At 37.2% G+C, this 12582-nt stretch overlaps 1 protein-coding gene across 10 annotated transcripts in view; it reads right to left on the bottom strand.

Moving 5' to 3' along the window:
* The window catches only part of Isha (Insulator su(Hw) mRNA adaptor), a 116764-nt gene that overhangs the window by 56042 nt on the left and 48140 nt on the right, over positions 1-12582 (bottom strand). For 8 of the 10 annotated variants that reach the window (XM_067124609.1, XM_067124610.1, XM_067124612.1 and 5 more), the window contains exon 1: positions 2379-2511. The exons of the other annotated variants lie outside the window; for them this stretch is intronic. In XM_067124609.1, coding sequence (XP_066980710.1) covers positions 2379-2408 — 30 coding nt within the window. In that variant the 5' untranslated portion in view covers positions 2409-2511. Of the gene's footprint in view, positions 1-2378; positions 2512-12582 lie in introns of those variants that run through there. 10 annotated transcript variants of the gene reach the window in all.

Here is a 12582-nt window from a genome sequence, read left to right as displayed (position 1 = left end):
TCTTTTAATTAGAATATACATTATATTAGGTGTACTAAATGCACAAGAACTTCCATAATGTAAGTAAGTGCACTAAATGCACAAGAACTTCCATAACAAACACTAAATATTAATGTTTTGCAGCAGAACAAATGAGTGATTTATTGCTCCACAAAACATGTTTGCTGGCATACTATCCAACATCCTTGTTTGTTGATGCATTTTAAATCTTCTTTACTGGCTAAAACTATTTACTTTTTCCATTTTAAACCGTATAAATTATGGCAGCATCTTGCTCCCAGCTTTGGCAACCTGTTGTGACCTTGTAAGCTCTGCCCTCACTTTCATAGCCTGTCTTGCTGTCTTGTGCAGTCTTCCTGCTTTCTGCTTGGATATCTTATTAGCATATCTGTTCTGACATTGTCTTCTCTCTAATTTTTCAACTGAATCTGCCAATTTTCTTCTTTACAGAGGGCCCACACTTTATATATGTTCACACATTACTGTCACAATAGGGGTAGGGGTTATAAGGCAGGACTGTCACACCTAAACCCTACAGAAACTGGATTATGTTTACTTTAGCCAGATAACAAGTCGGCTCACATGAACGCTGTGTTTAGTGCCAGCCCCACAGGTATAAATGTTATACATAACACAGTAACTATCTCAGTGATAGTAAACTTAAGTTCGATTTCAGCATGCCTTTTGGGTAAAACTCAAGACGACTCCCGCAGGCCTGGTTCCCGCTAGTCACCGACCAGGGTATTTACCGCCATTAATATTTTTATTCATTTTTATGTTACTTAACGACTGTTGTTTTGCAACTACGTTCATCCCCAAGGGGCTGGTGCTAAACACAGCGCCCATTTTGCTTGTAAACTTGTAGTTACCGAAAACAGCAGGGAATGGTAGTATTCTTCAGTTTTACCATCTTTTGTATAGAGCATATTGAAGAGAATCAAGCAAAAAAAAAAAATCCAAATTTTAAGAACTTGGCCAGAGCCTGAAGTAAATAACAAAAATCTATCAGATCTATCAGGGATAGGCTAGTTTGCAGAATGATGGGTGCAAGCTCAGCATTATATATTTATAAGTTGCCAATACATGATATGAAATTGTAACCAATATATTTTAAAAGAGCTCTCTATTCTTGTTACTCTGAACCCCATAAACTCTATGCACACACGATAAATAAAAAATTAATCAAATTATGAGTCATAAGGTAAGGTAATAACGGCCCCTTTCCATAGCCAATACGGCAAAATTGTAACCTGTAAACACCCCTAGGCTACATTAGGCTGGTATTTTTAGGTTCTTTTAGTGCCCTATCATTTCTTAGCCAATTTTGCATGAAAAAACCCCAAAATTGGCTGACTGGAGTCTTATCGGAAACTTATAAAATTTTACCAAAAGCTTTATTACTAACTCCAAGTGGAAGCTTAGAGAGATTCCCTGAAAAGGGGGGGGAGCAAGGTTAGGACATGGCACCCTCAGCCTGAGGCAGGTTAGGAAGGTAAGGGAAGGTCAGGTTATGTCAGGACATGGCATTCTAGGAAAGGTTAGTATTGTTTTCGTCGCCAGAACCTGTGTCCGTCATTCTCAACTGGCCACTCAATCAGAACACCTACAGTAGGCTAGCCTACAAACTATGCCTATTCACGTCCGTACTTAGATGTTCCAAAGTAATCTTTATCAAATAGTTCCTCATTTATACCTACATAAACAGATGCAACAATCATGAGCTACAATGCCAGGCCTAGGCTACGCGAAGCATATTTGCGTGAGACTTTTATTGAGAAACTACAGCCAAAAATGAAAAATAAATGGGGCAGACTAAATGGAAAGAATGAGGCCGGCCATCAGACCTCCAAAAACAGACTTTAGTGATGATGAAAGTAGGCCAAGATAGGAAAAGGTTTAGGCTAGCACAACGTAGCCTAGGCCTGGCTTACATCCATGGGGAAATAGCTAGGATAGGTCAGTTTAATATCAACCACTCATTTCCTTCTATCCTAAAAATACGATATCTGTTACGGTCAGCTGTTTTCTATCCGAGGGAAAGTAGGTAAAACCGTGACCTAGGGCAAAGGGGGTAAGTAACCCTATCGAGTGTAGGGTGTACGCTACGACAGCTAATTTAAGCTACGACTAGACGATGCTAAGGACACGCATTCCGGCTCGGTAATGGTGCTAAGCTTACATAATATAGTACGGAACGACTTAACGGAAAAAAAGGAATAACCCACGAAACGGAATCTCCCCTAAATGACATGTAATGCTGTCAAATGATCAACATTTAGGTTGCCGCTACGGCAGTGACGCGGCCGTCGCCTTATAACATGCATAAACCGTCCCGTATTTACGGCAAATCTTCCCTTATACTATGATTTTTAACTTACCTCCGAGTTGAAAGATTTCACAGCCTCCATTTTCTTAACACTAATATTATAAACTCGTTCCTAAATCCACTTAATTACATATAAAACACCACATTGCTGTCCGCCATGATGTTTGCGAACAGCTAAACTATAAGTGATGGAATCCCGAGGGAAAACAAAAGTAAAATAAACAAAAGACGATCGTAAATGGTTACGATAGCTTCTTATACTCTGTATATTGACCTTCCGATTGTATTATGGACGCACACGGCCATTGATTGCAATTGCATATCTTCTTATGATATAGATGTAACTCAGAATTAATAAATTTAACATTACTGAATAATTTTCATGTAAAATACCAAAATATTTACTGATCCGATGGACATATAAAGTCGAGAGTATATTTCTTTAGCGCAATATATCTGCCTAATTTTCATATTTTGGGTTTAATAAACGTATATTAATTAATGAGACATTTGCGTATTAGAGGGTCGGCTTCTTTTAAAGCCATTCACGTCAAATATTTATCAAATTGTTTCAATCTCAGACAGTGAGATGCAAATTGTTTTTATTAGATTATGGACTCGCAGTGAATGAGAAATTTCTATCTCACAGATATCTGACATTCTGAAGTGATGAGCGTCATTATTACCGAGACCGTTCACATTGCTCGATTGGGTGCATCGAACCAGATGTAAATAATGCATCACTCCTCATAGAAAATAAAGCTCGAGATTACACATCGTGATTAAAAAAAGGAGACAGACTAGTTCAGTGTAAAATTAGATGTAGGCTTCGACTGTATACGGTTTAGTTAGTTGTCAAGGATGTTTTCATATCTTGTTGAATCGGGTTTAAATCAATAAAGACTCTGAGAGAGATTGAAAATGGACAAGTCCTCCATCATGGTACTTAACCTTGTATCATTGATTTAAGCTGTCTTGTCTTTCAGTGAAGTTGCCTATTTTCAAGCTTATAGTAAGCGGGGAGGATTAACTTCTTTCTTTCTCAAAAGGCTGAATCAAAGCTTTCCTGCCGAATAAACAGCACAGATTTAAATTTACAGTATTTGCTTCTCATTTCGCTTGTCTCAAAGGTCGATTCTGTTTTACCCTTCGGCAATAAAAATTAATCAATCCTCTGTTCGTTTCACCTGTATATTAAGAGAAAATTTAGCTGCATGTACTTTTTGTGTTCTTTTGTTTCTTATAGTGAATAAGCCATGATATATATATATATATATATATATATATATATATATATATATATATATATATATATATATATATATATATATATATATATATATGTCCACATTAGTATTAAATGCTGAATTGTGGATGAAACCAGTGCTGAAAACACAGCCTACATTATATTAGCAGCTTAAAGCTACATAATATGCTTACGCAGAAGGCTCATAAGTAGCATTCGATTCCCCTTACAAGCACTGCACCATTCAACGCTGTCTTGCAGGCATTCTAAGGCTTCCTAGACTTTAAGGATCTTCCTTTTTCTCGACTTTCCTGGGCTTCCATTTCCTCCCTCCTCCTAACAATTCTAAATTATACTCTTTATTCCAACCTGTCGTAGTTCTTGCTTTCTCAATGACCAAACCATATCAAAACACGCTGACCCATTCTTTCGCCTACATTACTCTTTTTATCAATTCTACATAATGATCTCTACATTTCTCACCCTTCTGTTTATCTTACGCCAGTGTTCTACACTTCACCATTTCTTTTTATACGTACTCATCATTCAAACTTCATTTCCAGAAAGAAGAGTCAGTTCAATGACTTTATTCATTCCAAGGAAAGTCTCCTCCCAATCTTTTGCACACACGTTGCTGCCTTTCTTGCTCCACCTATTCAGCGACTCACCTCTTTCCTCATCCTACACCCATCCATTATGTTTACTGCCAACTCTGTGAATTAACTGTTTCCATTTTTTTTCCACCGTCCATATTAACATTCTCCATCTTCTTGGTTTCCATTTGCCTGCATAACTACCCCTGCTCATCTCGATTGAAGGGATGGTTGAACCAGGTCACCTTTATGGAAGTGAAGTGTGGATGTTGAATATGAATGAAAGAAATAAGGTTGAGGTATGAATTGTTTGCATAGTATGTGTGGCATGAGAGGAAATGGGGTAACAAGTGAGGAGAAATGTACATGTAATAGTAACAAATATATGCAACGCGATGAAAAGATGGATCACAATCTTCGGAGATGGTTTGGTCATGTGACAGGAATAGATGACAATAGATTGTTGCAGAGTGTATACAGTAATTTAGATTGTTAGTTGGAGGGGGGAGAGGAAGACCTAGAAACTGTTGAATAGGTGGGCTGAAAGATTTGACAAGGATGGGACTTGGTAACTTTGAAGTATGAGTGAGTACAAGATAGATAGTGAATGCTGCAATGGCTAATGATTGTTCGACGTGCTGGTGATGAGCCTTCTGGGCATGTGTACGAATTGGCTAATGCTGTGGAGGTTTCACCGAACACATGATTCATTCTTAATTCAGCAAACACATCATGATTCATTCGGTATTTATAAATGCCGTGTAAGCGAGTACATTATCTCTTTAACATAAGGGGACCGCAAAAATCCCCATTCTTTTTTTTTTTATTTCTTTTACCAAAGGACAAGGTACCTCAGCTGAGACCTTAAAATCCATCCCCCGTCGTGCAAAAAAAATAAAAATAAAAATCTTTTAGAAATAACAGACATAAAGCTAAAATGTGGGGAAGGTTGGTGTAGAATATCTGTGCGCTAACAACCCTCACAAAACGCCCCAAAAGAAGAATTCGAGAACTAATCAGAAAAGTTTTTTTAATTGCACATGCTCTTGTGACTCCGCTAAACTTGTCAACAGTGAACTGACCATTTTATTAGGTAAGACTTCTTCGGCACACGTCATTTCGTTGCGACAGGACCTTGTGGTGGGTTTGCTCAGTGGGTCCTGGTGGTCATTTGGGACAAGAAAACATAAACACTACAATCTTCCTCTTTCACTTACAAACGTATGTATGTATATATATATATATATATATATATATATATATATATATATATATATATATATATATATAAGTCACCACGAAGGAAAATAGAAACAACGGAGTGGTTACTAGGCCTTTCGACACAATGGTCCTTTACTAGCACACTGATGAAAAATAAAAAATAAGTCTACAAAAAAGCTTGTATAACTGACCGTATAAAGGCCTGTTGTGTCGAAAGGCCTCACAAACAATCCATTGTTTCTTTTTTCCTTCGTGTTATTTGTCTTTATTTATACACATTTATCACGTTTCATATCTTCGTGAATCAGTGAATCAGTTACACACACATATATATATATATATATATATATATATATATATATTATATATATACATATATATATATATATATATATATATATATATATATATATATATATATAATATATCTGGAAGGTTTTGTTATTTAATCAGGAATTAAACGGTAAACAGTCAGCGTAGCTTTCTATTTGCTTATGTGGCCAAGTTCTTGAGACTACATGTCTCATCATCGTGGCTGTAAAACAATACAGAGTATAAAAATTACGAACAGACACAGCAAAAAATATTCACAAATGTTAAAATAATTAAACATGGAATTTACAAAAGCTAAAAATTAAAATATAAACAGAAAGATCATTCAAATATTAGAAAATAAGGACTGAGCATTTAGATGAAGAACGTCTAGTACCCGACTCTATTTGAGCTAAGAACCAAGTGAAGTCTCATTTTTTCAGGAAGACGAAATCGACTAACGCATATATATATATATATATATATATATATATATATATATATATATATATATATATATATATATATATATATATATATGGTCTAGGCTGTTCAGGGAGGAACAAGCTACTTCATGGTTATTAAAGATTCTAGACGAAATCGAGAGTAATCATACTTCATGGTTATTAAAGATTCTAGATTCGAGAGTAATCATAGGGTGCTAGGGCGATAATATTAAAATCTTCATACGAAAACGGTGCCTTACATTTTTTACAGCGGTCCCTTGTATTGGAAAATTCTTTTATTTTTGACTGACATCCTGTGCTGTGGCTGACTCCAAGATGAGAATCAACACTCACTCTGAGCAATCTCTTAGTGGCTTCTACGTATTTCCCAACTTTATATGTTGGGCAAGTACAAACAACAGACCACCAGAGACTACATCAGAGTGGGAACCTTATCCTTATGGTAGAATGATGACCCGATAATCTTAGGAATTTTTGAGCAGTCTAACAGCTAGTGCTGGAGATGTACTGTGAATCGCCTTTTATAATATTACTTTAAATTCATCCGAATGTACAGACGTTACGGAGGCGTACATTAGCAATTCTGGGACATTTGGCATGGGCTGGCCGGGTTGAAATCTGTTATTTAAGCGGAGGAAAGAGATACCATCCCTGGAAACTCAAGGCTACGGCGGAAACCAAGCCCAGGCCGGCAAGAAGACTGCGTTGGTCATACCCAGGGTTTAAAGACCCTGGTCAGACCACATCGCCGTGGGTGACGTACGCACAACAAGCCGTGCCCCGCCTACCCCCTGTCCCGCTCATAATGAATGCAAAGGGTGAAGCCATTCATAAACAGGGTGGCCGAAGAAGGTATGATAGTTGCTTTCATTCATGGCCCAAACACCAATCCGTCGTGGACGAGTTTGGTTTAGTCAACTGTTTCTTGTTGTTTTATGTCAGTTTATTTGTTAGTGGCAGCGAGATCGTGGGACATCTGTATGCAGAGACTTCATGCAAATTACGTTGGAATGGATGGAAGAAGAAGACACTGGAGAATGGAAGGGGGTATTTAAATTGTACATCTCAGTAACCTCTTACATTAACTGAATGAGAAAGACTGGGGATTTTATTTGCCACGCAGTCTTTACCACGTAAAGGTTTGGAGGAGAGATATGGAATACTGATACTTTAGTAGTTTATTTGATTGTTTTGTTTTACTCTTCTTTGTCCTCTTTTCCACGTACAATTTAGCAAAACGTATTCGGAAATTAAGCAGTACAATAATCTGATTTATTATAACTCGTTCTGAACTTAACAAGTATATTTAGAAATACGAAAATAGCCAGTAGTCCATGAGATTTCTCAAGAATATTTGCAAATTTATGATCTGCAACTATATTCATTTTTTTTCTTTGTGGTTATATCACAACAAAAACCCATGAGTAAATCATTAGCATTCTTGTGGATCTTCTGTGCAAATAATCCAAGGTTTTCCGAGGAATTTAAAATAGGTCTTATTAACCGGGGTGTTTTAGAATTTCCAAAAGGTGGTGGTGCTCTCAATTACCCAGATAAGCACCGGGTGCTCATCTTAAAAAGGTTTGGAAACCCCTGCTTTATGTGATCAGTGTTTTGAAGAAGGCCAACAATTCTTGGAAGACAAAGAACTCTCTCTCTCTCTCTCTCTCTCTCTCTCTCTCTCTCTCTCTCTCTCTCTCTCTCAAGCAATTTTGCAATTTTGCAACTCTCTCCTCTGTATATATATATATATATATATATATATATATATATATATATATATATATATATATATATATATATATATATATATTATATATATATATATATATATATTATATATATATATATATATATATATATATATATATATATATATATATATATATACGCACACACAAACACACATACACACACACACACACACATATATATATATATATATATAAATATATATATATATATATATATATATATATATATATATATATATATATATATTAGGTAATTATGTTCTTAAATTATTGCGACGCACATGTCAGAGAAATCGAACAAAGTAAGAAATCAGAAAAAGGTTTTCAGAGAGATATATCTTAATATGCAGTTTTAACAAAGAGCATTTTAACAAAGACAGAGCGACCCTCTCATCCTTCAACAAACGCTTTAACAAAGACGAACAAAGAATACTCTCACCCTTTAGTAAACGTCTTAACAAAGGCAGACAAAAATGACCTTCTTGCCAATTAGCGAATTTTCCAAGCATTATAAAAGCATGTGCAGACGACAACAGTATTATTATTATCATTATGATTCAGTAGATGAAACCTATTCATATGGAACAAGCCCACAGGGGCCAGTAACTTGAAATTCAAGCTTTCAAAGAATATGGCCCTCATTAGGAAGAAGCAAGAGAAGGGAAATACATAAAGAAGAGATCCCACTTATAAAAAAAATGAATTAATAAATAGATAAATAGATAAAAGTGTATTAAAATGCAAGAAGAATATATAGTATTAGGGTAGTAATGCATTGCATCTTCCCTTGAACTTCTGAAGAAGTTCCAACTGCACGACATCCTCTGGGAGGCTGTGCCACAGTCCAACGTCGTGAGGAATAAAGGACTTCTTGAACTGAGAAGTTCGACAGCGAGGCACGTTTACTGCATATTGGTGCTTCTGTTCAGATAGATGAAGACGAATAAAATTATATATTTCATCAAGAGACGTTACGAAACAGACGATTCAAAGAAAAGAAACTTTCTCGTCTATAAGACGATCTAAACTTCTTTTTGATGAGAGCAAGAACATGATGTAAGAAATGTAATTAATGTCTATTGCGTATTTTAAAAATGAAATATGCGTTATTCATGTAAATATTACGCCTATGCGTAAAAGAAATAAACTGACCAGTTGTTTTCTTTAGTGGATTATTAATTTTGGTAATTGGGATATAGATATCCAGAGATTTATTAGTTATTCGTGATATGTCGTTCGTGTTCTTGCTTTTTGGAATAACTTGAAAAGTCAGTCGTGGCAAGAATGTGTTTAATATTTATGCAGAACTGATCAAGTGAATAATAGCAGAGCTTAGAATGTGCTGACGACTTATAAAATCACCTAGAATTAGTTTAAGATTTTTTATTAAGTCCAGTAAGAACACCGAACTAAAGAAAGAGATTGTGTTTATTACATATGAGCAAGAAGTCACCTTATGACATTCAGATCACCTAGAAAACTAATTAACATTGTTCTGTAACACCTTGGCAGTGACTCGCAGTTTCTGCATAAAATGCAAAGAAGAAGAATGATGACGAAACCATGAGATACCATCGACGCATTTTATAAAAACAAACAAAAGTAAAGAAGGATGGTGTTGAAATCAGGAGAAGCCATCGACATCTTAAAAATAGGACGAGAAGTATGGAAGGGAGAATGCTGACGTTAGGTGAGGATTCATCAGACAGAATTCGCGGTAATTGCCACTGAAATGTCGCAGCTTCCGTAAAAAAAAAGGCGGGAAAAGTGGGACCCGGTCGCACCTGGGTGCCCTCAAACGAGTCACGGGAACTGCCGATGACAGAGCGTGGCTCTTAACTCGAGTCAAGGGGAGATTGTCTTAAATGGCAGGCGTTGAAATGTCGAAAGGGGATTTTACTGCTGGTTTGCCCTCGAGATTGGAATAAGGAGGGACATTTGGGAAGGGTCCAGAGTCATCCATTTGTCGTTGGGAGATATTTTTGATGTTTATAAATACTCGTATGGTGGCGTGATTGGCTGAAGACTCCGCCAACATCAACTACGATGGAACAAACTCTGATGCTGATGGCATCGTGATGGTACAAATGACGTAGATGATTTTAAACAATGATATAGACTATAATGAACGAGGGATATAAAAAAAAATAGGAAAAAAATAATTAAGTAGGCTATGGAAATTATTTTTTTATGGATGTCATAGAGCTTCATTTCTGAATGCTAGCCAGAATTTAGAGAAGAAAAATTGTTAGTCTTCAAAAACAAACCATCGCTCTCTCTCTCTCTCTCTCTCTCTCTCTCTCTCTCTCTCTCTCTCTCTCTCTCTCTCCTTCGCTTTCTCTCTCTCAAAACAAGCGTGACAGGCACGTGGATATGCTGGTGATACAAATGTAATGAGGAAAGGAGGCTGAAAACAGACTGAAACTGTCAAACAGAATCTTTTAGAAAGGAATTTATTATCATAATTATTATTAATATTATTATTATTTCAGCAGATGAAACCTGTTCACATGGAACAAGCACACAGGGGCCGTTGACTTGAAATTCAAGTTTCCAAAGAATGTTGGTTTCAACCTCCCACCGCAGACCCCACACTGCAGCACTAACTGATCATGATACAGAGCCAGTGCTTTTTCATCGTCCTGTGGTAGAACGCGACACCCGCGACATCTTAGTGGCATGCCACGACACTAACCACTATACCAGCAGACCAGCTACTCAAGCAGTCAACACGAAAATATATATTAAATAAATTCTTAACAATTCTCGTCCCACCAAGAAGATGAAATACAGGGATGATTCGAATATTCCTTGGATGAGACAGAACTACTGATTTCTCATCACACAAGTTCGTCTTATTGCATAGCTGTGGAATTTTGCTTGTGGTTCAATATATGAAAAAGAGCTGAAGGAAAAAGAAAACGGCAAAGAAGGAATGTATGATTTTTACTAAAAAGAAGAGGTGAGAACGATCAAATTCTCATGGCGAACATGCCCTCAGTGCAGTATGACGTAAAAATAACAAAACACCAATGAAGAATGACAGTGCGCTTTCAAAGCTAATCAAAGACGGAGAAATCACAGTAAGACTAGACGGGTTTTCGTGTCATTCCAAGGCCCCATGATTTCAGTCTTGTTTCCGGGTTTTACCTACAGGCAAGGGTTTTAGTTCTTGAATGCCAGAGAGACAGTAAAATATCAAGATCTGTATTATTATGGATGGCTTGGTATTCCCGTGGACGCAACACGGTTTTAGGCAGGTGGAAATAAAAAAAAAAACAGAATTTGCTAGTCCCCTTTTTCTACTTTGTAGCTGGAGACCTATAATCGTCACTTCATCAAGAATAAGTCTTTCATTAGCTGAAAATACATCTCTTTTCCTCATACAAGTCTGCAGAATATGCAGTTACTTTTGCCTGTCTTGGTGCTTTCACTGGGAATTCACGAATGTTTAGTAAACAAAATTCGGACTTTTTCCCCTTGTTGAAAATTGCATCCACCTACGGCTGCTGAGTCAAAAATGCAGTCCTGGTGAAATAAGCTGTAGTGACCTGAAAATCTCACACAGGTGTGCTGAAATGTCCTGTCATTTTTCCTGGACATTTACGACGATTGATTATGCCAAAACACTTGTGCACTTTTCTTTTCTCACAAACGTTAAGAAACACCCGCCCTCCACCTAGTTCATATTCTTCCATTTTTACCATACGACAAAAAATACACACACACACACACACACACAGGCGCGCGCGCGCAATAAATATAATAGCAGTGAACCCCTTTTTGCAAAAATGACAAAGAACAATAACTAAAAACAGTGAATAATTTCTTTTTTATTACATGTTCGAACTACTCGTTTGCGACACTTTGATTACTGAGAGAGAGAGAGAGAGAGAGAGAGAGAGAGAGAGAGAGAGAGAGAGAGAAGAACAAATGTTGATAAACCCATCAATAGCGTTACGACTTAATTTTTGACCTTCGCAGATGTTGAACCCTGCTGCAGCAACCGAACGAGGGACGACAAATGATTTGGCCAAAGGTCAAAGAAAGGAAGATAAGGACAAACTTCTTTACTGGCATCGGTTTCGGGTAACGAGGAACGACGAAGAGAAAGTGAGAGCGGAGGGAGGGAGGGAGGGAGGGATGGAGGGAGGGGAAAGAGGAAGGAACACCAAGTCACACACGGAACGCGAACCGGTTGCGACCGCCAAAATATGAAGGTGGAAGAAATAAGGACTTTGGACTTACATTTCGAAATCAAGTGAATGACCTCCATCATTCGGTTTCGCGTTTCCGACCGAGAGATTTGCGACTTTCGCCCTTCTGGCGTTTTGCCCGAAGGTGTTTGTTTCTTTGTATCCCAAACGAACCCTGCTTGCTTGTTTGCTTTCCCTTTCCTTTGTTTGACTGTAACCCGTTGCCAGCGTTGGATGGCTTAGCGATTTCCTGCAAATTTCTGAGTGCCTCCGCCATGAGAGTTGGACGGATTAAGTATACACTCACGTCTCTTTGTTGTTCATTTGTCTGTTTCTAAGGCATCTCTAAAATGTGGGTAGATTTCGATGAAACCTTATGGGAGGGTTCGGTTATGCAAGGAAGAAATCATTAGATTTTGAGACGTGTCCTGATCCGGTGAAGATTCAATATATAAAATTTTTGGATG

This window comes from Macrobrachium rosenbergii, chromosome 22 (assembly GCF_040412425.1).
Source record: "Macrobrachium rosenbergii isolate ZJJX-2024 chromosome 22, ASM4041242v1, whole genome shotgun sequence".
Taxonomy (NCBI): domain Eukaryota; kingdom Metazoa; phylum Arthropoda; class Malacostraca; order Decapoda; family Palaemonidae; genus Macrobrachium; species Macrobrachium rosenbergii.
This window is presented reverse-complemented; position numbering and strand designations above follow the sequence as displayed.